Raw genomic sequence first — 25,797 nt, 5'->3', positions numbered from 1 at the left:
ATTCACACATATGAACTTTAAGCCGTCCGGACACTGATGTGCGGAACGCGGAAAATCCTGTTGTGATCAATGGGTGTGAACAAAAGAAGAACCGTCATTAAAACTACGAAATCTTCCTTTCGTATTTGTGTTCTGCACGACGGATTCCTTAGGTTCTATGCGTTAATCAAGAACAGCGAGTAAAAGTCTGCGGCTCGGTTTTATATCAAAGATTCCCCCACCGCCAGATCAGGGATCACGGAGCTCCACAGAAATGAAGAACATTGTTTTCCTCCCGGTGTTCCTGGTATTTTTGTACGGTGAGTAGCATACATAATCTTTCTCCAGTGTCCCACAATCTGACGAACTGGCCATTCTGTGAAGCTGTAAACCACATTAATCAACACAGAAAACCGCTTTTAGAGATTAACTGGCATCAAGTTTGATTGACGTTTGACTTTCGGTATTCGCAAAGTTAGGGAGCGTCTCTAAAGTTAGATATTGAGCTACACGTCTCTAACTTCATTAGCATTTGGAAAGAATGACTTACAGTCGTAAAACCAACTGTAAAGTGTTCATGTAAGTGTCAGGTAGCCTATGATGCACACATTTTAGATTTTAGGTATTTATTCAAGTAAACTGTCAAATCATATGTAAATATTAGGAGAGAGCGGGGCACAACCTATCACTTTTGGACTTTCTCAGTTTGTGTAAATTCACTTAGGGTTCGGATTTATTTCCCACGTGTCTGGTACAAATATGTGGTTTCGTCACTGTATAGCCTACTTTATTCTTGATTTACTCTTACTCTGAATGTAAGTGAACTGTGACAACATGCCCCATAGGTGGAGTGCATTATAACATGACCATATGACAGATATAATATGCTATCTGATATAATAAATAAAAATAAAAATACAAGACAAACTAAATCAGTCTGTCAATAAAATACAATCAACTTTTTGATATAAATAATGGCATTTTTTAAGAATTAAAAATAAATAATTTTTGAGTTTGACAACAAACACCACAAAAATACAGCTATACAGCATAGTTAAAAAATAATAATAATTAATACTTTCTGAACATTGACTCTCAGTCTTTATTCACCTTTTGCTCATGGTTAATCAATAGAATAGAATAGAATAGTTATAATAGTGGCTCATTGTAACGCAGTGTGACAATGCCCCGCTTTAGTTTGTGCCCTGCTCACTCCTATTTCACTGTATGGGATCATGCAAAATATATGACGTACACCTATGAGCACTTTACAGATAGTGTTGTGACTGTAAGACATTCTCTTCTGCTCTTGTTCGCAGGTGTGTCTGGTGAGGCAGCTGGAGCAAAGAAAGTGTCCGTCTTGGAGGGAGATTCTATTACTTTACACACTAACCTCACTGAAATACACAAGGTTGATCTGATGATGTGGATGTATGGAGCTCAAAGCGCTATTATCGCTAAACTCAATGGAAAAAGCCAGACGTGTTCGTTTTATGATGACGATGATGGGAGATTCGAAGACAGACTTCAGCTGGACAATCAGACTGGATCTCTCAGCATCAGTGACGTCAGGACCAAACACTCTGGAGATTATCAGCTAAAGATCATCAGCACTGAGACCTCATACAAGACGTTCAGTGTGACCGTCCACGGTGAGTAGAGCAAGTCTGAGCATTTCATAGATCTGTGTACAAAACAATTACAGTGATCAACTTTCAGTGATCAAGCGGTGAAATCTTAAAAAACTACTCCTGTTTGTTCTCCAGATGTGTTTTTTGCTGGGATAACAAACAGTGAAGAGGGAGAATCCGTCACTCTACACACTGGCGTTAATGAAAAACAGAAATATGATGTGATTCTGTGGATGTTTGGACCGTTGAGCCCAGACACTTTCATTGCTGAAATCAACACTACGATCCATAAGATCTCATACAGTGATGATGAGAGATTCAGACTGGATGGTAAGACTGGATCTCTGACCATCACAAACACCAGAACCACAGATACAGGAGTTTATCAACTACAGATCACCAACACTAAAGATACCTTCTACAAGAGATTCAACGTTATTGTCAGTGAGTAGAGCACATTTTAATGATCCTTCTTACATTGCAATTTGTTATGCTTTGTAATTAATAATAACATTGATTTGTTCAAATTCTATGGTAATGTTATTATAGAACATGTGTGAAAAACATTTTTATAACAACAAAAAAACATATTTATATATATATTTGGGTGGGAAATACCTTAAACTGTTGTCAGGATTTGCATTACAATGTTAAACTTTTAGGCATTTAATCTTCACAATTTTAATGACTTCCAGCAGGGAAAATATGAAGTCAATAAACAATATCAATTCATCACCGTCATAAACACTAAAATAGTGTAATCTAGTGTAATTCTGTCAATAACCAGCAAGAAATTTTGAATTTAAAGCCCCACTAGGTAAGAATTCCGTTTTGGTCAAACAACGACCCCTAGAGTTGCATGTGGACTACTTGTATTTAACGTTACTGTCGTAAATACCACTCACGCAGAGCAGTCTCTTCACTCACGGCCTGATCCCCTCCCCCCTGTATACCGGTCCCTGTTCAGTAGGATGGAAGCAGGGGGGCAGCGTTTCATATTATGTTGAAGCTTCCCCGGGCACCGCCATTGGCTATCAGACCATCACCTGCTGTTAACATCCCATTGACTCCCATTCATTTTGGCGTCACTTTGACAGCGAATAACTTTACATCTGAGGCGTTTAAAGACTCCATTTGTCCATTATTTATTTCTAAAGAAACACGAAAATGTATAAAAGGCTCCATTACCTTGTATCTTACGTTATGGCCCCGTAGAAGCAGTTTTTGTAAAAATAGGCTAACGATTGCGTCATAACCTGCGACTCTCTGTCGCACAGTAGAGAGATTACCGTATGGACAGGAGGAGAAGCTCGCGGGCAATCGGGGGGACGTGGAGGCAAAATGGCAAAGTAATTAATCAGAATACTTAGCAAAAGTTTCTCCTGCTCCTAGCTCATGAACACCTCCTACTCACACTCTCCGTCTCTGCAAGTTTCGGAAGGGAATGATTCAGATTTCTCTTGGCACAGCTACTAGAAGACAGACGGGTTGCTCACGTCACATCTACGTCGTCAAGCTCAGTGTGAGTCTGCACAGTACACTCGACCATCAGGAAGTTAGTGCTTCTAATTGACTTCACTTTCCTCTGTTGAATCCAATGGGGTCGCTGTGTCCAGTTTATATACTGTCTATGGATGGAAGCTGTAACGAGTGGAAATAAGGTGTGGCCCCTTTAAGAGCTGCGCGTGTAACCCCTCTCACCCGGGTCCTTCACACCCCGCTCCGTGCGGGTCTCGAACCCGGGTCTCCGGCATGAGAGTCAGGCGCTCTAACAAGGAGGCTAAAGACTGCAGCCTCTAGCGTCTGTCGCCAGAGCGCCTATTGAGATCAGAGGAGTGAGGTTTACTCGCACAGCAACTACTAGCTGGTCTCCGTTACACGCGCGCCCTGTTTAACTGTCGGCAGTCTGTATTGTATGTGTGCCTCGAACACCCCGTAAGCTAGTTGTTTCTATTTGATGCTCATTCTTGTCCTATTTTTGTCTATCAAGTAATGCTGTGGACGGTAGAACGTGTGACAGACATTTACACGAGTTCGATTGGGGAATAAACACAACGCGTTACAAATCGTCGGACATCGAACAAGCACAGCTAACTTAGCCTCCGAAGATGTCTACTAATCCATCAACAAGAACGCCAGGTGCTTGTCCGAGTGATATACAATATAAGCAATATACTTACAAGTTCAACAGCATGTGAGGACGTGTTGGGGGAAGTGAGGTAGCCTATGCCGTAAAGCAGTCGAATTTTGTAGTTCTTTTTGTGCGCGGGTGTTACTACCCGAACCCCGAAGTTTAAAAGTACGATTAAAAACGATACAGACCCCGTCAGGCTATGGCAGACGTGTCATTCAACCTATTGTAAGTCGATGTACCATCACAAGAGTCTTGGAAATATATTATGAAGGTTGAAAAGTTACCTAGTGCTGCTTTAAAAGACATCTAATATTGCTCTTTGGATAGTCAGTGTTTGGTTGTTTCACATCAAACTGCTGTAATACAGATTATATTTACAGAAAAAAAAAAAAAAAAGAAATCTGCACGACCACCAAAATAATATCTGATCATATTTGAATTAGTGTCATGCTAACGATTAATACATTATAAAGGAAAACAACCAACTTTGAAGTGTCATGAAACCCTGCTGTTTTAGCTCAAGTCTACCTCACTTCATTTAAAAAAATTAATGAACCATTTAAAGACACTCCGCTTCGGGTCGGGCGGTTCTTTGACTCCACATCCTTCATTAAAAACATTTAATGCAAATCTAGCCATGGATTATCCCTTACTTATTTAACTCATATACATGTACGGTCAGACTTTCAGGTCAAATTTACACTAATGACTGTCTCTCTCTAGCGGTTCCTGAGCCAGGTCTGTCTCCAGGAGCTTTAGCCACACTGATTTGTTTGTGTGTGCTGCTAGTTGTGGCTGTAGCTGTAACCGCTGGTGTGTGTTACTATCGCCGCAAGTACTCGAAACTAAAGCGTAAGTATTACAGAGTCAAGTTTCCTACATGATCTACTTAAGTACTTTAAAGGTTTAAAGGAGATCATTTAGCACCATAAGAGTGAGAAACTGTTACTGTGTGCTATTCTGAGAGATTAAAACTGGGCAATTACAAGCTATTAAACTACAAATTACTTGAAGTTTATTAGTCAAATATCCTTAAATGTGTGTCTTGTTACTGATTTTACTGGCAGTTGTATCTGTTTAATTTCTGAGAAATAAGCTTTTTATTCTCTGGGTGCGATGAACAGATGTAATGAAGACAAAAGAAGTGACAGAGGGAGATTCTGTCACTCTACACACTGGCATAACCGAACTACAGAAATATGATAAAATACTCTGGAGGTTTGGACCTCAAGGCTCTATCATTGCTGAAATTTCTGTAAGGACCAACGAGACCTCACCTGGCGATGACGAGAGATTCAGAGACCGACTGCATCTGAACAGTGAGAATGGAGATCTCACCATCAGAGACGTCAAAATCACACAGTCAGGAGATTATCAGCTGAAGCTCTTCAGCACCAGAGAGACCAAATCCAAAAGATTCAGGGTTATGATCTATGGTGAGTAGCTCAATCTTTCAATAGAAACAATATCATAAGTGATGCTACTCTAGCTTTCTTGCTTTTAGTGCAGGTTATTAGGGGCCAATCACTGAAGGTGTGTTAGATTTATTTTTAAAGTCAGGATACTGTGTTCACAGCACATTTTTACTAATGTGATTTCGAGGAGAAACAGGATGTTTGGGTCGTCTCCTCACGGGTGTTGAGTCGGCCCTTAACAGGTGTTGGGTGGTCTCTTCACAAGTGTTGGGTCATCTCTTCACAGGTGTTAGGTCCAGGGTATCCGCGGGGTCTTGAAAAGTATTAAAAGGTGATAAATCAATTTTGGGAAAATTAAGACCCTTAAAAACTATTAAAAAGTCTTATCACGGCTTTATAAAGTCTTAAATTTTGAAAGTATTTTTTCTGAATTAGCTGTCCAACAGTTTGAGTCCCAAAAACATCGTAAAAGTGTGTGAATTTAGTCATTTTTATAAAAAAAACGAACCGGTACATAAAAAAACTAGGCTATTGTGGGTGCGTTCGTAAATTGCCTCTGAGAGCACCAGAGCGGGCAGGCGGGCGGAAGTTCAAAAGCACAATCAATGTACGCTCTGGCGGTCCCAGTACGTATTACGTATTACGTAGTGCGTATAGTCTTTATCACAAACTAAAACTGTTAAGTTAAAAGTATCACTGATGTAAATGGTTACAGCTTGAAGTGGCGGTGAGGTATTAAAAAATATTGAGAAGGTCTTGAAAAGGCTTGAAAAGGTATTAAAATTAACTTCAAGATTCCTGCATATACCCTGAGGTCGTCTCTTCAGAGATTTTGGGGCATCTTTTCACAGGTGTTGGGTCGTCTCTTCTCATGTGTTGGGTTGTCTCTTCACAGGTGTTGGGTCGTCTCCTCACAGGTGTTGAGTCGTCTCTTCACAGTTGTTGGGTCGTCTCCTCATAGGTGTTGGGTTGTCTCTTCACAGGTGTTGGGTCGACTCTTCACAAGTGTTGGGTCGTCTCTTCACAGGTGATGGGTCGTCTTCACAGGTGTTGAGTCGTCCTTTAACAGGTGTTAGGTCGTTTCTTCACAGGTGTTGGGTCGTCTCTTCACAGGTGTTGGGTCGTCTCTTCACAGGTGTTGGGTCGTCTCTTCACAGGTGTTGGGTCGTCTCCTCATAGGTGTTGGGTTGTCTCTTCACAGGTGATGGGTCGTCTCTTCACAGGTGATGGGTCGTCTCTTCACAGGTGTTGGGTCGTCTCTTATCAAGTGTTGGGTCGTCTCTTCACAGGTGATGGGTCGTCTCTTATCAGGTGTTGAGTCGTCTCTTCACAGGTGTTGAGTCGTCCCTTAACAGGTGTTAGGTCATTTCTTCACAGGTGTTGGGTCGTCTCTTCACAGGTGTTGGGTCGTCTCTTCACAGGTGTTGGGTCGTCTCTTCACAGGTGTTGGGTCATCTCTTATCAGGTGTTGAGTCGTCTCTTCACAGGTGTTGGGTTGTCTCTTCACAGCTGTTGGGTCGTCTCTTTACAGCACCAAGTGGGGAAACGTAGTGTCATAAATCAGTGGTTCCCAACCATATTTCTGGAGCCCTCAGCACACATTTTGTTTCAATCAAACACACCTGATTCAGCTCATCAGCTCAATAGTAGAGATTCCAAGACCTGAAATGGGTGTGTCAGACAATATGCAGTGCTGGATCTTTGTAAAGATCATCAATTATTAACTTAGTTTCATTTTCACCACCTCACTCTTTTTATGTTCTACTTATTCTTCATGTTTTGGTTGCTCATGCAGTGGACTCATTACGATTATCAGAGGGAGAAAACGTCTCTCTAGACACTGGTGTTAGTGAACTACAGAGGGATGATCAGGTGCTCTGGAGGTTTGGATCTGAAGACACCGTTATAGCTAAAAGAGATGGATACACCAATCAGGTCTCATATAATGATGTTGATGACGGGAGATTCGAAGGCAGACTGGAGATGGATGATCGGACTGGATCTCTCAGGATCACAAACACCAAAAGCACAGACTCTGGAGTTTATCACCTTCAAATCAGCAGCATAAATAATGTCTGGTATAAGAAGTTTAGAGTTACAGTATGGTGTGAGTAGCTTGAGTTTTAATGAAATGATGATACCCCTTATATTCAGTATTCAGTGAACCTGCATGCTCTTATGATCATATTTTTCTATATTTTTCTGTTGCATGTTTTGGCGTGACATGAAGTGGATACACTAAAAGTGACAGCGGGAGAATCTGTCACTCTAAACACTGATATTCGTGAACTAGAGGAAGACAGTAAGATACTGTGGACACATGGAGATAATGAAACCTGCATTGCTGAAATCAACAGAGCCACTAGTAAGATCTCAGTGTATCATGGCAATGATTTGAGATTCAAAGACAGACTTCAGCTGGATCCTCAGACCGGATCTCTGACCATCTGGAACATCAGCATTGCACATTCTGATGTTTATAAACTCCAGATCAGCAGCAGCCGCACAGAGAAAAGAGACAAGAGATTCATGATTATTGTAGACGGTGAGTATCTCATGTCTTTTAACATAATAATAATCAGTTTTTTTAGATCTAAAAAACTACAATTTATAGATGCTCTGAAATGGACTAACCCTCAAAGGATTATCTGAATGTGTTTCACTTGATCTTATGAGCACATTTCTCTTCTATATGGTGCTGTGAAATGAAGATATCAAAGTGCCAGTGATGGAGGGAGATTGTGCCAATCTAAACACTGATGTTCGTGAACTACAGAGAGATGCTCTGATACTGTGGATGTTTGGCCCCGAAGACAATCTTATAGCTAAAGCTGATATGGAGAACAATAAAATGTCAACATATGATGGTGTTAGTGGCAGATTCAGAGACAGACTGGAGCTGGACCGTCAGACTGGATCTCTCACCATCAAAAACATCACAAACACTGACTATGGACTTTATAAACTCAAGATCATTAGCAGCAGAGAGACCAAATACAAGCGATTCAAAGTTACTGACCGAGGTGAGTAGCACAAGTTATTGATTATTATAATGATCTTATTTAGATCAGATTTCTGTGAAGATGATGTAAAAAGCACACAGCTTTCCTGTTATTAAATATAAAATATGCAAGTATTAAACTGCTAGTAATGTTTATTAAAAATTATCAAATAAAATATGATCCAGTTTAAAGTTAGAAGTCCTACATCCATGCCCCAGTATTAAAAAGAAAACATAAACAGCCTATATTTAAAAAAAAAAAGACTTATATTTTACTTAAATGTGTCTGTTTTTTTACATTCTTCAGATCAGTGTTTTGCAGATTTATAGAAACAGTCATTACTGTATTTTCACCATCTGTGATTATTTCTGTTTACTTACAGGGAACAGAGGGAGAGAGATAAACAGAGAAGATGCTGAGGGATCCCATCAGAGAGAAAACCCAGAGGAGATACGCTTGCTTCCAATGAACAGCGGCAGTGGTGTTTGACATTTTAATCTTATCCCCATAATCTTTAATCTTTAAAACAGACACTAAATGTTTGGTGCTGATGAGCTGTAAAATGAGTAAAAGGTAATTTTGATTTGTAGTTATTACACCAGTATTCCTCACCTGATGTATGTGAAGACTTGAAAAGCAGGTTAATTTGCACGTTTAACTAGTGGCGGCTGGTGCTAAGACTGTTTGGGGGTGGCGTAACAAACTTAAAAGCACACCGCCAGCAGTGAAGGACTTAATGTAATTGTTAAATAGCCATTTGACAGGTGATATAACCGTTCTTAGCTAAAAAAAAAACAATGGCAATTCGACTGTTAAAGCATGTAATAAGGTATCATTTATTATTGTTTTGTGTGTGTGTGGCTCAGGGAGGATGGTATCCTATCGCCCTCTATTGGCAGCCATGTGTTTAACCGTGCAAATTTTAAAACGAGGATAACACGGTGTAGGCAACACCGATTTTTGTCGTTGTTCTCTGTACTGACAGCACTCCAAAAGTACAAAAAAATGAGCTCAATGTTAAAATTGACCGGAGTTCTCCTTTAACCTTGAGGTCAGAACATGTTTATGTGTCTCTAAAGGCAAACTGTGTGTCAGGTACTTGAACACTCTCCTCAATGTGGTAGGCTAGATTTTCCAGTATTTTCATGACGCTTTTATTGCCAAAACACATATATACAACAGGAAATCTCTTCTCTTCCATGTCATTCTCCTACACTGTTGATGTAGTAAACAGTGCAGCGCTCCCGGGTTCTACGTCAGAACGCAGCCCCACTATTGGCTGACGCTGGTCACATGTTCACCACTGTCTAATGTCCGTTAGAAAAATCCTCCAGGTCCTGCACATTTGTTGGCTTTCCAGCATATTTTGCATATTTGAACCCTTTCCAAAAGTGACTGTATGATGTTGAGATCTATCTATTCACACCGAGGACAACTGAGGGACTCAGACACAACTAATACAAACTGTGAAAACATTCACTGATGCTCAAGAAGGAAACATGATGCATTAAGAACCAAGGTGTGTCAACTTTTTTAAAACAATGATAAGGGTAAATTGTACTTATTTTGTCTTCAGGGAGACATGGAAGTATATTCGTCAGATTCTGAAGGACAGTTAATTAACTGGATAAATATGGTATGCCCCTAATGGGACTATTAGAGTGTGTGTCTGATTGGGATGTAGCACAGTAATCACTGTCCTGTCCTTGCAGTGCCCTTTACAAGTATATTCATTCTTGAATTTGGTTTTAATTAGTGTAAAGTTTCATTTTTATTCATTGTGTTTATTCAGTTTTGTTTAAAGTGTCTCATGTTTTTGCTAAATATTTAAAACTTTTTTCTCAACGTAATTGTCGAAAATATGGGTCCTGAAAAATAAAATTGAGGTTTGTTGATGAATTGATGTGTTTGTGGCTTTATTGACAACTAGCTTTGATAAGCTAATATGACGCATTTTTATGTTGAAGACCAGTAGCATTTAAAATGGTAAGTGTACTCTAACTTATAGAGGTTTATTTAGAGATGAGTGTCCGTTTACGGAGATTTAACTGATTATCCCCTTGAATTTGTGAAGATTTTACATCGCGTGCAGGAATAGAGGGAGTGAACAGGAAGAAGGAGTGAACATTTCCGTAAGTGTTCGGGGGTTTATTGCGTTGGTGTACGGACTGAGAAACGGCCGCACATGAAGTGATCTGTTTCTGGCCGGGTCAAGAAACCAGACACGCAAGAGCACATATGTGGAAACTGCCGGAATCGTGCCGTTTACGGGTTTGTGTGTGGACGCTCACGATCCGGAAACGTGCCTTTTCATTATTGCCAGCAGCTTCTACATTATAATCAGTTTGGTTGTTGATTATTTTCATGATCAATTTCATCAATTAGTTGTTGCATTCCTAGTTAATTGAAATTTGTTTTGATCATTATAAACCATTTATGACAAGTTTCTATGTTTTAATTTGTTTTTAATTTAGTTGTTTTGCTATGGCTTCTAAGACGAGAGCCAGACCCAGAGCCCGGCTCACCATCGCGGAGATATCACTTGAGAGAAATAAACTTGCAATTATGACTTTTTTCCTCGCAATTGCAAGTTTATTTCTCACAATTCTGACTTAAAAACACACAATTGCGAGTTTATATCTTTCAATTTAGACACCTTTTATTAGAATTGTGAGATATAAACTCACAATTTAGAGTTATAATGTACATTTCTACTGACTTTATAACATGCAATTCTAATAAAAGCTGTCAGAAGATGTAACTCACAATTCTGAGGAAAAAAGTTTTTTTTTTTTAATTGGACTTTTGAATTTTGAATTGGACAATTGTGAGTTTATATTGTGCAAGTCAGTAATGATGTAAACTTGTAATTGTAAGAAAAAAAGTCTGAATTGTGAGATAAAAAGTCGAAATTACCTTTTTTTTATTCTGTGGCAGAAGCAAGCTTCAATAACAAGCGCTCTATTAATGTTACTAGAAGAATGTTTGTTTATAACTTTGAGAGAAACTTGACAGAACAAAGCTAAAGTTATGAGAACGTTCCCTGTTAGCAGGGTTTACGCGTGCTCGGCTGTTAGCATGCGCTTGCCACAAGGTATCTTCTCCTCCACCCTTCTTCGGCTTTATGTGATGCTCTCCGTAACTTTACGTAAACGTTTTCCTCTGATAATCTGTTTCCTACGATTTACTGCTTGAAATTTCTCTTCTCTTTTTTTAGTCTTTTGAATTACTTCTAAATTCACCTAAATTGCACTTGAGTTGTTTCTGACTTCACAGTGTGACTACAACATGGTAATTGATTAAAGAATTACATTTTCAACAAACAGTTTCCCTAATCACATTGCAGAGCTCCAAACCCTATATCGGTTATGCATATTGTTTATCAGACATATAAACATAAAAAACTAAATAAAAAAAAAATCAATATTGGTCCATCTCTACTACAGTATTTATGCAAACATCCTGAATCTCAGAGGGCAGAAGCATGCTGAACTTTATTTGTGTATGCTCTTATAATGTCATTTTTAAAAAGATAAAGAACGACAAAAACAACAATACAACTACTCTTTTCTCATATTTATGAGAGCATGTACAGCACAAATGTCCTCTTCATCAAAGAGCCCTGATAATTATTCTTCATACAATCTTTAGGAATCTAACTTCTAGACGGAGAAGGTGAAAGGAATGATGGAGAATGTGAGAGAAAGGGAAAATAAGAGGAGGTCGAGTACGCTTCCGAAGTTGGAGTTGGATGTAGGCTTTTCAATTATGAATTCGACAAATCCAGGTGGGTTGCTGCCCATGTTAGACTTGATCCAGTCCTGGTACTGAGAAACTCGGGTGTACACACCAGGATATTTGGGGTCACATCCTCTACCAAAACTCACAATGCCGGACTCAATCCACAGGGAGCCGTTCCTACTGACCATTGGACCTCCAGTGTCGGTCTGTATTGACAAACATTCAGCATTTATATCTCTGACAATATACAGTGAACAACTGTTACAGACACAAGTATGCAATAGTGTAAAATGATAACCCCCAAAAAAATTTTTTGTCTGTCTGTCTGTCTGTCCACCGAAACCTTTTTTGTTCCTGAGGCCAGAATACCCTTTTTAATTCTTTGCAGTGGGAGGGCTAAACGTTTTTCTCTTGTCACCAGTAGTGCTTCTCACTATTAAAATGAGTGTTTCCTCATTTCCTCAACCCAGAAGTGAAGTGAATTATCACTTTAAGGTGTTTTTTTGTGTGTGTGGGTGTCTAATGCTGGGTACACACCAAAAGTTAATCGGGCTGATTTTGGGCCGATTTCCCCCCTTCCGACAATCCTAGCTGTGTCCCGATTATCTTGATGGTTCTACAGATTATCTTATCAGATTTTCCCTTGGTGTGAGGTGTGTTAAGAGTGTCCAAACCTGCCTGGAAGAACGTCAGAGCCGCCCCGATCGCGAATCGTAATTATTCAACGTGTTCTGAAATATTCATCAGAAATCCAGATGTGTGGGGGGGAACTCTGAGGACAAACGCGCACACGTTCTGGACATTATCACGTGAAACGAAACAATATCCAATCAGAAAGAGAGATGATGGAAGACACGGTCATTCTCACACACACACACACACACACACACACACACACACACACACACACTTGCAGGAAGCTGAGTGTTAAGGGTTCAGTGAGGTTCTATAGAGGGATTAAATAACTTTTTCTAAAGAGACAATAAATCCAATAAAGAATCAATAAAGACAATAAAGAATGAATATATTTCTGTATAAAAGGTTATATATAATGGTGGGAACAATGTTTTTTTTCACGTGAATTTTCTGTGAAAATCATTCCAAACACTATCGTCGCAATTTCTTCCTGTATATCATCCGCCATGCTTATTCTGAAGTCTCGCGAGATTTCCTGTGTTCAGTCGAGACTCTGGTTGAAAGTCTGTTTGTGTGTGGTGAGCAGTCTTTGTCACATCATGGCACACCACACACTATAGGAGCAAAACACTTAAATCTAGGATTTTGTCCTCATGTTTGTTGTCTATCAAATTTTGAAAATCTTATAAGATGTAAAAAAATCTTTTGGTGTGTACCCAGCATTATTCAAAATGATTTACACTTAATATTATAGTCATCCTTGCAGCTCCAACTGCAGATCAGGTGAAGTCAAAAGTAGTAGTAGTTTATGAGTTCATGATCAATGGAGTGAACTGGGCTTAATTAAGCAACTAGGTTAACAGGTAAAGTTTGCAGATGACCAGAAACTGGTGAGTAGTGTTTTGTAAATTGCTTTAGATTAAAAAAGGTGGAAATTAATGACTGGTATCTTACCGCACATATACTTTTCGCTCCCTGATTTAACATTCCAGCACATATCGTATTGCTTGTGATAATCGGTCCATAAGCATTATAACAGTCACTGGAGCTCACAATTGAGATCATCTCCTCCTGCAGTATGCCAGTGGCATTGACATTGGCATCTGTGGCACAGATCAGAGGACACAGTTTATGGCTTTTAAAAAAATCATTTCTAAGTAAATTGTTGAGGTTTACAGTATTGTTTGTGTTCAGTTAACTGGCAAGCTTCACATTTGTTCACTCACCGGTGCCCCATCCAGTGACCCAGCTCTCTGTACCTGTAGAAAATACACTACCAGCCGCCGCCAGACAGACAGGCTTAATGTAATCAGAGAAAGTCACAGAAGAGGAGAGCTGGACCAGTGCTATGTCGTTGACAACTTTGGAAAAGTTATAGTTAGGATGTCTGATGATTCGACTCGCTGTCCTGGATGTCTCATAAGGGTTTGAGCCGAACTGGCTCAGACGCCCAAAGTACATCACAATTTGAGATTCACTCAATCTGTAAATAGAGAAAGAAAGCTTTAATCCCACTATTATCAATTTACAAATGTATCTTAATGGCTCGTTTCCACTGAGTGGTACGGTACGGGTCGGTAAATCATGAATTGGCTTGCGTTTCCACTGCCAACAGTACCCTTACCCGGTTAAGTTAAATAGCTTATATAAAGTTATGAAATTTCACTTAGCCCTCAGCCAAAAAACAATTGGCTAGGGAACAAATTATATATTCACGAGACCAAAAATCACCCGTTAGATATATTCAAGACGAATTATATCTCATGTTTAACCACTGCAGAGACGCCAGAGTCAGCGGCAAACGTCAGAACGACTAGCCGAGGAAAGGCTGTTCCAGGCGGGGTACATGAGCGCCGAGCGCCTGGTGATCGCCTGCATCTCACAACCTAAATCTCACAACCTGGATAACGTTTTCATAAATCTTTATAAATAAACCACAGATTTGAGCTTTAAACAACTACATTCTCACCTGAAAAAACGACATTTCATGATACAAAAACAGTAGTATTATATTTCAACTGTATATATATAAAAAAAAAAAGGCGCTTCTTATGTTGTCATTCCCCTTGTAGCACGCGCAAGCGACGATCCTCTGTCAACCAATCAACGTTCTGCAGTGAGTCTAGCTCCACCCTTTAGTACCGTACCACTGTGCTAGGTACCCCAACGGAAGGGTAGGCTACCTAAAAAGTGGTACGGTACGGTTCGACATTTTGGTACCATGCACAACTTTTGACAGTGGAAACGCAAATAATTGCGTACCGTACCGCTCAGTGGAAACGAGCCATAAGTGTTAAACCTCATACCCCAGGAAGCAATAAGCTGCAGATAAAACCCAGTCTTTGGTGATTAGAGTCCCGCCACAGTTATGGCGAAAGCCGAAGATATGAATGCTGACTTGCCACGGCCAAGCCCCCGCCGTCGCATTTTCCCCTCCAACAACCCTTCCGTTGAGTGGGGCTTGACCACATACTGTAGAGAGAGAGCAAGAAAGGAGATTTCCTTGTTAAAATGCTTCACAGATATAGAAGACACATTCTGTGAGTTTTATGGTCATTATTACAACTTACCATCTAACTGGCAGAGGGAACCTGTGTGGGTAGACAAAGACAAAGACAAAGTAAGTAGAGAACCATTTGGACAGAGCTGATAAACTGGTTTGTGTAGCCCACAATATCTTTTTCTGTCATGGAAACAACAACGGGATCCAAAAGCAAATGCAATCAATGAGAGATTCTTAAAAGTACAAAATAAACTCAGAATCACTGCAGAGAGATGGTCAGATGTTGGGACTGCTGGCAGTAGCTGACGGGTGACACGCCCCCCCAGGAAGAAAATTTTTAAATTTTTTTTGAAAAATAACTCCTGAAATGATGCCTTCTGGTGAATATTGTGGAAACTAATTGATATATTTAGATAAATGTATTTAATATTTTTAATACATTGTAGCATATTATAATACAACTTATTAGGCCTATATTTATAGAATAGCAAAGTAGGCCTAATCAATATACAAGACTGAACCACATAAGTTAGATGTGAAATATAAAGCCTATCATGATCATTTTGCCAACAATGAACCATGGATTTGTTTAGTTTATAATACGTTTTATTTTTAACTTAAACAAATACAACATATAGCATTCAAAACTTATCGGCTTAGACTGCATTTGAAGAAAAATAAACCACAGTTCCCTATCGTCCGGTCACTACGACGTACGTCGTGGTGAACGACGAATAGGAATCTCGCTAGAGAGGCCAATCTACTTCGAGTGAAACTAAAACAAGCCAATACACATTGGCGTGCAATCATTTGCATCAGCTGCGCAGCCTCGCAGCGCGGGTATTTAACGAGCAGCTGGTGTGATTGCACTTCAGCTTTTTGCTTCGGAGCCAAGCACTTCGATGCGTTCTACAAACAGAGTGACAAGACGAGCCTTTTCGGACCTCTCCTTCCCGGTGCGGGCGTTACAGCACGGCAGCGCGAGCAGTCTTCTTTTCTCTCTCTCTACCTTCTCTGTCTTTTTTGTTTTACATACTGAGCAAACAAAAAAGCTGTTATAACAGCTGGTAAGGTGCGCCATTAGAGCGCTCAAAGGCTGTTCTAACAGCTGGTAAGAGAGAGACAGCGCACAGACAGGTGCACATTCCTGTCTGTGTTCGCAGTGACTGTTCCCCTGCGTGTTTCAGCACCAGTGAGAGCAGTCCCTAAAAGAGCTTACACAGATAGAGAGCGTCTTTTTAAAGATGACTTTCTATCTGTGTGTTTCTGGATGCGGTCGTTACCTGGGCTCACAGGATGGTCACAAACGCTGCCTCGTGTGTCTGGGCATTAAACACGCTGAGGCAGCGTTTGTGGATGAGTCATGTACCCATTGTGGGAAGATGACCATCGCGGAGCTGCGGTCGAGACTCACGTTCCTGCAAAGGGGCGGAGTCCCCGTGCCGCTGCCTCGATCCAATCCTCCTCAGAGGGTTGCTTCGGGCAGTGACATGGGTGACCTGAGGATCACGGTGAGCGCGTCTCCTTCGGGGAACCAACCCCCTAGGAGCCCTCACCCCTCTCATGCTCCGCAGCCAGTTGAGCCCCCATTGGAGAAAGCTGGACCATCCTCGCGGTGTGTACCGGTTGTCTCCTTTGGGGCTCCCTGTGAGGATCAGATGTCGATCGCGGCATCGGAGGGTGGGTCAGACGTCTCTGCGGATGACGACTCAGCGCCGTTACCTCCTTCGGGTGTGTCAACGATGCCTGAGACGGACCCGGAGATGATGGCCATGCTTTCCCGGGCCGCCAACGGGGTCGGGCTCGTGTGGAATCCTCCACCGTGTCCCGAACCCTCGAGGTTGGACGATTGGTATCTCGGGGTGGCGCGTGCTGGTTCTCAGCAACCCACCCCAGTGCCTTTCTTCCCGGAAGTGCATGAGGAGCTTACGGGGACGTGGACGGCACCTTTCACTGCCAGAAACCGTCCCGGTGGCTCCTCCTCCCTCACCACCCTTGATGGCGGGGCTGCTAAGGGATACACGCGCATCCCGCCAGTGGAACGGGCCGTTGCTATGCAACTGTGCCCTAACTCCACTTGGCGTGGAGAACCGTGTCTCCCTTCACGGGCCTGTAAGTACTCGTCGGATCTAACCGGCAGGGCTTACAAGGCCTGTGGGGAAGCTGCCTCTGCCATGCACGCCATGGCGTTGCTGCAGGTTCATCAGGCCAAGGCACTGAAGAACCTGCACGAGGGTGGTCATGATCCCCAAGTTCTTCAGGAACTTCGTATCGCGACGGACCTCGCGCTTCGTGCGACGAAGGTGACCGCGCGGTCGGTGGGTCGTGCGATGTCCACCATGGTGGTCCAGGAACGCCATCTCTGGCTGTGTCTGGCGGACATGCGGGAGACCGACAAGCTCCGGTTCCTTAACGCCCCCGTGTCCCAGACCGGCCTCTTCGGCGACGCGGTCGAGAACTTCGCCCAGCAGTTCTCGGCTGTACAAAAGCAGACTGAGGCCATCCGTCACATCCTGCCGCGGCGGCCAGCTGCTGCTCCCACCCCTCCGTCTGCGGCTCCTCAGTCTGCTCGTCGCCGAGGGCGGCCTCCTGCGTCTGCCCCTGCTCCCGCGCCGCCGCAGCAGCCTCCATCTAAACGGCACCGTGGAGCCAGTCGCAGGCGGGCCGCCCCGCCCGTCCAGGACCCCGCTAAGAAGGGCGGCAAAGCCAGGAGCAAGCGGCCCTAGGACGGGCGACCCAGAGATGGCAGGGACTGCTCTCCAGGAGACGATGACCGCATCGCTCCATCCCCCGGAAGAGGGCCGGGTGGAAAATCCTTGTTTTCCTTTTGTTTTTGTTCCGCCGCTGGCCTCAAAACCAGCGGTACCCAAATTTTCAATAAAAGAGCAGTTTCTTCCATCTCTGGGTCCGAAGAGGGCCCGGAGAGCAGTGGGGGGAGAGAATCCTCACCACTCTCATCCGCCTCTTCTATCGCCAGCAGGCAGCAGTGTGCAGTTCGAGAACGCAACCAAGCCGCCTCCTGCACCTCCGGCCTCGTGGAATCAGGTAAGTGTTGCACAGCACACTCAGACTCCGCTACGGGCTGCCTCCCAGAGAGAGCCTCCCGAGCCGAGCCCCTGTGTTCCACCTCGCTGCCCCACTCCGGGTACGCCTACGGTCCCTTTGGTCCCGCTTGTACGGTCTCTGCGAGCCTGGCTAGCGCTCCCCAGTCCGTCTCGCTGGCTCATTCGGACCATCAGGCTCGGCTATGCGATTCAGTTCGCCCGGCGTCCCCCCAAGTTTCGGGCCATCCACTCCACTACAGTGAGAGCAGCCGATGCCCATGTCTTGCGCGCGGAGATCGCAGTCCTACTGGCGAAGGATGCGATAGAGCCGGTCCCTCCAGCCGATATGAGGTCAGGGCACTACAGTCCCTACTTCATTGTACCCAAGAAAGGAGGTGGGTTACGACCGATCTTGGACCTGCGAGTTTTGAATCGGAGCCTTCACAAGCTACCGTTCAAAATGCTTACGCAGAAACGCATTTTCGAATGCATCCGTCCCTAAGATTGGTTTGCAGCGATCGACCTGAAGGACGCGTACTTTCATGTCTCGATTCTTCCTCGACACAGGCCGTTTCTGCGCTTTGCATTCGAGGGTCGAGCATATCAGTACAAGGTCCTGCCCTTCGGGCTGGCCCTGTCTCCCCGTGTCTTCACGAAAGTCACGGAGGGGGCCCTTGTTCCCATGAGAGAACAGGGCGTTCGCATTCTCAACTATCTCGACGACTGGCTCATACTGGCACACTCTCGAGATCAGTTATGCGAACACAGGGACCTCGTGCTCAGGCACCTCAGCCAGCTGGGCCTTCAGGTCAACTGGGAGAAGAGCAAACTCGCCCCCGTGCAGAGGATCTCTTATCTCGGTATGGAGTTGGATTCGGTCGCTCAGACGGCGCGTCTCACAGAGCAACGCGCTCAGTCGGTGCTGAACTGCTTGAACACGTTCAAAGGCAGGACGGCGGTCCCACTGAAATTCTTTCAGAGGCTCCTGGGGCATATGGCAGCGGCAGCAGCGGTAACTCCGCTCGGGCTGCTTCATATGAGACCGCTTCAGCACTGGCTTCACGGCCGAGTCCCGAGATGGGCGTGGCATCACGGCACTCACCGGGTGGCAATCACACCGGAGTGCCGCCAGACCTTCAGTCCGTGGTCAGATCCCTCGTTCCTTCGGGCAGGAGTCCCCTTGGAACAGGTGTCCAGGCATGCTGTGGTGTTCACAGATGCCTCTGCCACCGGCTGGGGTGCCACGTACAACGGGCATGCAGTATCAGGGGTGTGGACGGGCCCCCAACTGCACTGGCACATCAACTGCCTCGAGTTGCTAGCAGTTCGTCTCGCTCTGAGCCGCCTAAAAAGGCCGCTACAGGGCAGAGACGTGCTGGTCCGTACGGACAACACTGCGACCGTTGCGTACATCAACCGACAAGGTGGTCTACGCTCCCGTCGCATGTCGCAACTCGCCCGCCATCTCCTCCTTTGGAGTCAGAAGCATCTGAGGTCGCTTCGAGCCATGTATGTCCCCAGTGTGCTCAACCGTGTGGCCGACGAGCTATCACGAGCTGTGCTCCCGGGAGAATGGCGACTCCACCCCCAGGTGGTTCAGCTGATCTGGAGAGAGTTCGGAGAGGCTCAGGTAGACCTGTTTGCCTCCTCAGAGACCTCCCACTGCCAGTTGTTTTACTCCCTGACCGAGGGAACACTCGGCACGGATGCACTGGCACACAGCTGGCCCCGGGGCCTCCGCAAATATGCATTTCCCCCAGTGAGCCTACTTGCACAGACCCTGTGCAAAGTCAGGGAGGACGAGGAGCAGGTCCTTCTGGTGGCTCCCTATTGGCCCACCCGGACTTGGTTCCCAGAACTCATGCTCCTCGTGACAGTCCCTCCCTGGCCCATTCCTCTGAGGAAGGATCTTCTGACTCAGAGACGGGGCACCCTATGGCACCCGCGTCCGGACCTCTGGAAACTCCATGTCTGGTCCCTGGACGGGACGCGGAGGTTCTAGGTGACTTACCCCCAGAGGTACTTAACACCATCGCTTCTGCGCGAGCGCCATCTACGAGACGTGTGTACGCCTTGAAGTGGAACCTGTTCGTCGATTGGTGTTCCTCCCGTAGAGAGGACCCCCGAAGATGTTCGATAGGGTCAGTGCTTTCCTTCTTGCAGCAAGGGTTGGAGCGAAGGCTGTCTCCCTCCACCCTTAAAGTACATGCTGCTGCTATTTCAGCATATCATGACCACATAGATGGCAAAACAGTAGGAAAGCACGACCTGGTCGTCAGGTTCCTTAGGGGGGCGAGATGATTAAATCCTCCTCGTCCTCCCTCCATACCCTCTTGGGACCTTTCCCTGGTGCTTCGAGCACTTCAGGATGCTCCCTTTGAGCCTTTGCAGTCAGCAGACTTAAAGCTTCTCTCCTTGAAGACTTTGTTGCTGATTGCACTGGCCTCGATCAAGAGGGTAGGGGACCTGCAAGCATTTTCGGTCGATGAATCGTGCCTAGAGTTCGGGCCGGGTGACAACCAGGTTGTACTGAGACCCCGGCCTGGCTATGTGCCCAAGGTTCCTACCACTCCCTTTAGAGATCAGGTAGTGAACCTGCAAGCGCTGCCCCTGGAGGAGGCAGACCCAGCCCTGGCTTTGCTCTGTCCCGTTCGCGCTCTGCGTATGTACGTGGACAGAACTCAAAGCATCAGGACCTCAGACCAGCTCTTTGTCTGTTACGGAGGCCAGCAGAAGGGAAAGGCTGTCTCCAAGCAGAGGATGGCCCACTGGATAGTGGATGCCATCGCCTTGGCTTACCAAGCTCAAGGCGTGCCCTGCCCGCTCAGGTTGCATGCACACTCCACGAGAGGCGTTGCATCCTCCTGGGCGCTGGCACGTGGCTCCTCGCTAACAGATATCTGTAGAGCTGCAGGCTGGGCGACACCTAACACGTTCGCTAGATTCTATAGCCTACGTGTAGAGCCCGTGTCCTCCCGTATTCTCACCCTAAACGGGTAGAAGCACTGTGAGTACCGGCTCTGTCGGCTTGCTGCATCCTACTGTGCACCCTTATTACTCCAGAGTCAAAACCTGTTGAGTCCTCCAAACACCCTCGGCCCGGACATGGCGGAGTGTCCGGTGCCAGGCCTTGTCCGCTGAATCCTTGAGAACCGGGTCTAGGCTGGGTCCCATATGTGTGACCCTACGGGGATCCCATATGTGTATATTCTCCACGGCTGCTCCTAATGGAAGCCCGTGTCTTTCCCTTGGGCTAAGTCACCCATTACTCATATGCAGTACAACCCTCGGGTTAGTCCATATGTCTATTCCCACATAACTCTCCTTAAGAATGTGGCTCCCGCAGCGTTTCCCTCCCTCAGATCGGGCACGCTTTCCCAGTGTTATCCAATAATCTCACTGTATGGGTTATAACGGAACAACAGTGACGGATACTCTCGGTGTAAGCCCTCTCCTATCGTCCTTCCAGGCAAGAAGGTGTGGAGGCTTACACGGGGCGCTGGATGGGGTGCAGCAGCTGTGGCGCTTTACTAGGGATTCCTATTCGTCGTTCACCACGACGTACGTCGTAGTGACCAGACGATAGGGAACGTCTCGGTTACATATGGTAACCCTCGTTCCCTGAGGGAGGGAACGGAGACGTACGTCCCGTCGCCACATCTGCTGCTACCCGCCGGGGCGACCAGCTTTTCAGGCTTGGCTCCTCAGCAAAAAACTGAAGTGCAATCACACCAGCTGCTCGTTAAATACCCGCGCTGCGAGGCTGCGCAGCTGATGCAAATGATTGCACGCCAATGTGTATTGGCTTGTTTTAGTTTCACTCGAAGTAGATTGGCCTCTCTAGCGAGATTCCTATTCGTCGTTCACCACGATGTACGTCTCCGTTCCCTCCCTCAGGGAACGAGGGTTACCATATGTAACCGAGACGTTTTCTGTAGCCTTGTGCAAACTTATTCAATAGAATTAGACTTCTAGAATGTTCTTTCCAGTGCAAAAATATATATTTTTAATTTAATTAGACAACATTTTAAGGAGGTGTAGTGCAAATATATTTATATAATTATACTTCCATTATAGTTAACCTTCTTTCCAGTGCAAAACAATAATACATAAAAAAACAGCTAATAAAGAAAATCTAAAATATTGCACTCAAATACTGCATTCAAGCAATACAACACCTGTATGTATGCACATGGAAAATCTCACAGAAATAAATAAACCTCCAGACTAAGCACATTGTGCAGCTATTTTTTCCATGTGTACTTTTTTGATTTCTTTACAATGTTAGGCTAAACCTGTACTATCTCTTTTAATATAATCACTTTCTTATCAACTATATTTGAGTTTTAAAAATCCACATGATTACAAAGCCTACCATATCAGCCTCTGGAGACGTCTGACGGACAAGGAACCTTGACATCGCTCGGCCGTGTATTCATTGTCCCTCACGCATTCCAACCACGGGTTGGTAGTCATTTTCCCATTCAATTCTATATTTTTGTGCTCTTTTCTTTTTCGCCGGCTGCTCGGAGGTAGTCATTTTTACATTTCCCGCTGTTGTTACTTGTCGTCATCGTTGCTACAATACGTGACTCACAATGACTGAAACGACCAATTAAAAGGGCATTCTCTGATGAAGTTCCAAGATGTTAAAAACGCTACGCTGATCATAGACAAACAGGGGGCGAAATTAGTATCTACCGCACCGTCTGTTTTTTTTTTCTTTCTTATCATAGCCTACACAGCAAAAACTCCAGTGTTAAATTAACACTCCTGGGAGTGTATATGAGTCCACACTCAAGAGTGTAAAGTGTTAAAATATGAGTGTTAAATTAACACTCAAGAGTGTTAAAGTTAATGAGCTAATTAAGTAATTAATTTAGTAATGATTGATCATTATTGAAGACACCTGATGTTAACAAGCAGAATCACTGAAGGAGGAAATCACAAATTGTAAGCCACCGTTATGGTGATGGGTGTTTGCTTTAGTCGGGCTCTAGACCATTATATGTTTACTTTAGATTTTGTTTGGATGTTGTATTTTATAACTGCCAGATGAACAAAGAAAAAAAGTGATCTGATGGTGTTGGTTATATTATGACAATCATCATTTGAAATTGATCACTGAACTCATTAAGATCCTTATTTCTGACTTAGATGTATGTTGTTGATTACAGCATAACTGTGAATCTGCATAAATATCCAGAATTTTAGATATAATACAAAGGATTTCTTAAAAGTTGTTTAAAAAAAAAAATCTCTCTTTTAGGCGCACACAGACGTCAAGATTCAGTCTATGCATCTCAACAATGGTGACGAGCAGAATATTCAATTAGGAAAAGTAAATTACATAGACAATTCAGATCATAATTTATTCATACCGCAATGCATGATGGGAGCCATTAATGAGTTGTGATTGGTGGCAGCCACTGCAACATGCTTTATTATTGTCACCATTGTTGAGATTCACAGGCTGATTATTGATGTCTGTGTTTCTAAATAAATTAATTTTGAAAGTCTTTTGATCAGAACAATGGTTATGAAATATTTTTGGATTATATGAAAAATACTGAAAATCATATGCTGTAGAATCACAAAGCTGCTGTAATTAACAAGTTAAGCCATCTCAATAAGTTTTGTTTTACCGATCACAACATGATTATGTCAAAACATAACCAACACCATCAGATCACATTGTCTCTTTGTTCATCTGACTGTTATAAATCAATAACAGCAGACAAGCAAAATTTAAAGTATACATATAAGTGTCAAGAGTCCAACTAAAGCAAACACTGATCACCATAATGGTAACTTACAATTAGTGATTTCCTCCTTCAGTGATTCTGCTTGTTAACATCAGGTGTCTTCAATAATGATCAATCATCACTAAATTAATCACTTAATTATCTCATTAACTTCAACACTCTTGAGTGTTAATTTAACACTCATATTTTAACACTTTACACTCTTGAGTGTGGACACATATACACTCCCAGGAGTGTTAATTTAACACTGGAGTTTTTGCTGTGTACAAATGTCTTCGTTCATAGTCTGACATATATTAGAAGCTATATGTGTCTGTCATGGATTTGCACTGAATTGATTCTCAAAAATACGGAACAAAGTGCGTTCCGTATCAGTTCAATACGGAACAAGACTTTTATGTGTCAAATACGGAACGATTCCGTATTATACGGAACGGTTGGCAACCCTAAAAGAGAGAGAGACGGGTTTCCAACCGAAGGCCCTGCTGTTTCTGACCTGCTGTTCTGCGTGCCCTGCTGCCGGGTTGTGACCTTTTGTGCTGTGCTTCTTCCTTTGCCATTACCATCGCCATTACCATTGCCTTTGCTGTACTGACTTAACCTGGATTTGTGAGTACTAACATTCACATGCACGTGCTTTTTTGTTTATGCTCAGTGAAGTGGCCATTCCAGTTTTTAGGCCCCACCGCACACAAAGTGTCGTCGAACAGGCCTGCAACGGGTTTGGACATTTCTCAGAGGGAATAAATAATTGTTTAATTTCAATATAACCACAGAAAGGTTTTTTTTCCCTCTTCCATCTCTTTTCATGCCTATGTGATTTGATTTGTTTTATTTTATTCTAAGATGTATCTTTTATTTCATGTTGTAAATAAATACTTGTGAATATTTTTGCAACTAAAATACAGTTGTGGTGGTCTTTATAAGAATAGCCAAGAGTATTACAAATATACATTTATTAAGTAACATACAAAACAAGTTGTATTTCCCTACAACGAGCCCAGTCCCAGTCTCATTGTATTAACCACTCCAGCTTTTTTTTCTAACTACATGGGACCTGGGTTACATAAACAACCTAAATAATCTGTATTTACTGAGTTACTGAATACAAAATAACTGTGTGCCTGTCTTCTTATGCGTTTTCAAACAATGCGCGAGTAGTTTACAGCATTTTACAAATATTACAGTGTACTTAAAATATTTAGCATTTTGCTTCATAAAAGTTTAGAGATTCATTCTTTCATTCATTCTATTCATTCTTTATTATTTTCCACATTTTAGAATAATATCAAAGTAATCAAATCTATAACATAATAGGATGGGATTTATGAGACCAAAATATGAAACAAATCTTTTAGCTTATTCAAAGTCACCCAACTGCATCCTAATTCGTGTGACCCTGGAATTTACGTGAATTAAACCCATATATTAAAATATACAAATTATGCGTGCGTAAAGAAATGCACACTAATGCAGAATTTGTGTTAGAACCAATGTCAAGCATTCAACCATAAGTCTTCAGATCCAAAGGTTTTTACAATCATGAGAAACATAAATTGGCGAGTGAGATTCTCAGGTATTAAATGGCTTATCAGTTATTAAACAATTGAAAAAACATTATTAAATTTACATCTAATTTTGTCATGTTCTAGACTTTTTTGTAAGATCTTACCTGCTATGTAGAGAAGTATGATTCCAGCAACACTCAACGCTGTGTTAAACTTCATGCTTCTGTTCTGGTCTGTGATCTGACTGCTGTTTCCACGACTGACAGCTTTCTAATGGAATGTAAAGCAAGTACCACCGCATTTATAGAAAGAGTTCTCTGCCCCACCCCACCTCTGACTCGTATTGTTTCAGAAAAAAGATTCTTCTAAGCTTTTCGTAGGCAGCTTTGGCAGATGTGGGTGAAACATGATAGCAACAGAAGAACAGTCAATCGTCTTT

General features: G+C 43.3%; 2 protein-coding genes across 4 annotated transcripts; one reads left to right on the top strand and one right to left on the bottom strand.

Moving 5' to 3' along the window:
* Positions 1-10,054, top strand: LOC311287314 (uncharacterized protein). Of its 2 annotated transcripts, XR_014626723.1 has the most exons (10): positions 1-299; positions 1,299-1,631; positions 1,746-2,054; positions 4,468-4,596; positions 4,869-5,180; positions 6,955-7,266; positions 7,390-7,704; positions 7,871-8,182; positions 8,544-9,064; positions 9,195-10,053. XR_014626723.1 is itself a non-coding variant. In XM_084404050.1 (9 exons), exons 1-9 carry the CDS (start codon positions 254-256, stop codon positions 8,648-8,650), a joined length of 2,175 nt encoding a protein of 724 aa, XP_084260176.1. In that variant the 5' UTR covers positions 1-253; the 3' UTR covers positions 8,651-10,054. The 2 variants fall into 2 exon arrangements, 1 of the variants encoding a protein (XP_084260176.1); XM_084404050.1 differs by having other exon boundaries at positions 8,544-10,054.
* Positions 10,055-11,062: 1,008 nt separating this feature from the next.
* On the bottom strand, positions 11,063-25,797 carry LOC311287607 (trypsin I-P1-like). Of its 2 annotated transcripts, none has more exons than XM_084404546.1 (6): positions 25,523-25,797; positions 15,109-15,129; positions 14,845-15,010; positions 13,765-14,021; positions 13,493-13,641; positions 11,063-12,108 (listed from the first exon to the last, which is right to left on the bottom strand). In XM_084404546.1, the coding sequence occupies exons 1-6, from the start codon at positions 25,575-25,577 to the stop codon at positions 11,824-11,826; spliced, it is 933 nt and encodes a 310-aa protein (XP_084260672.1). In that variant the 5' UTR covers positions 25,578-25,797; the 3' UTR covers positions 11,063-11,823. The 2 variants fall into 2 exon arrangements, with proteins under 2 accessions (XP_084260672.1, XP_084260671.1); XM_084404545.1 differs by lacking the exon at positions 25,523-25,797 and adding an exon at positions 24,347-24,437.

Source organism: Rutilus rutilus, assembly GCF_951802725.1.
Source record: "Rutilus rutilus genome assembly, chromosome: 1".
NCBI classification, from domain to species: domain Eukaryota; kingdom Metazoa; phylum Chordata; class Actinopteri; order Cypriniformes; family Leuciscidae; genus Rutilus; species Rutilus rutilus.
The sequence above is the reverse complement of the archived record's forward strand: the minus strand, read 5'-3'. Positions and strand labels throughout refer to the sequence as shown.

Coding starts and splice junctions, on each gene's coding strand:
- LOC311287314 (XM_084404050.1), top strand. CDS start 254: ATGAAGAACATTGTTTTCCTCCCGGTGTTCCTGGTATTTTTGTACG. Junction 4,597..4,868: donor CAAGTACTCGAAACTAAAGC/GTAAGTATTACA, acceptor TGCGATGAACAG/ATGTAATGAAGACAAAAGAA. Junction 5,181..6,954: donor ATTCAGGGTTATGATCTATG/GTGAGTAGCTCA, acceptor TTGCTCATGCAG/TGGACTCATTACGATTATCA.
- LOC311287607 (XM_084404545.1), bottom strand. CDS start 24,428: ATGGTAATGGCGATGGTAATGGCAAAGGAAGAAGCACAGCACAAAAGG. Junction 15,130..24,346: donor CAGGGCACGCAGAACAGCAG/GTCAGAAACAGC, acceptor CTACCCACACAG/GTTCCCTCTGCCAGTTAGAT. Junction 13,642..13,764: donor GGTCACTGGATGGGGCACCG/GTGAGTGAACAA, acceptor TCTGTGCCACAG/ATGCCAATGTCAATGCCACT.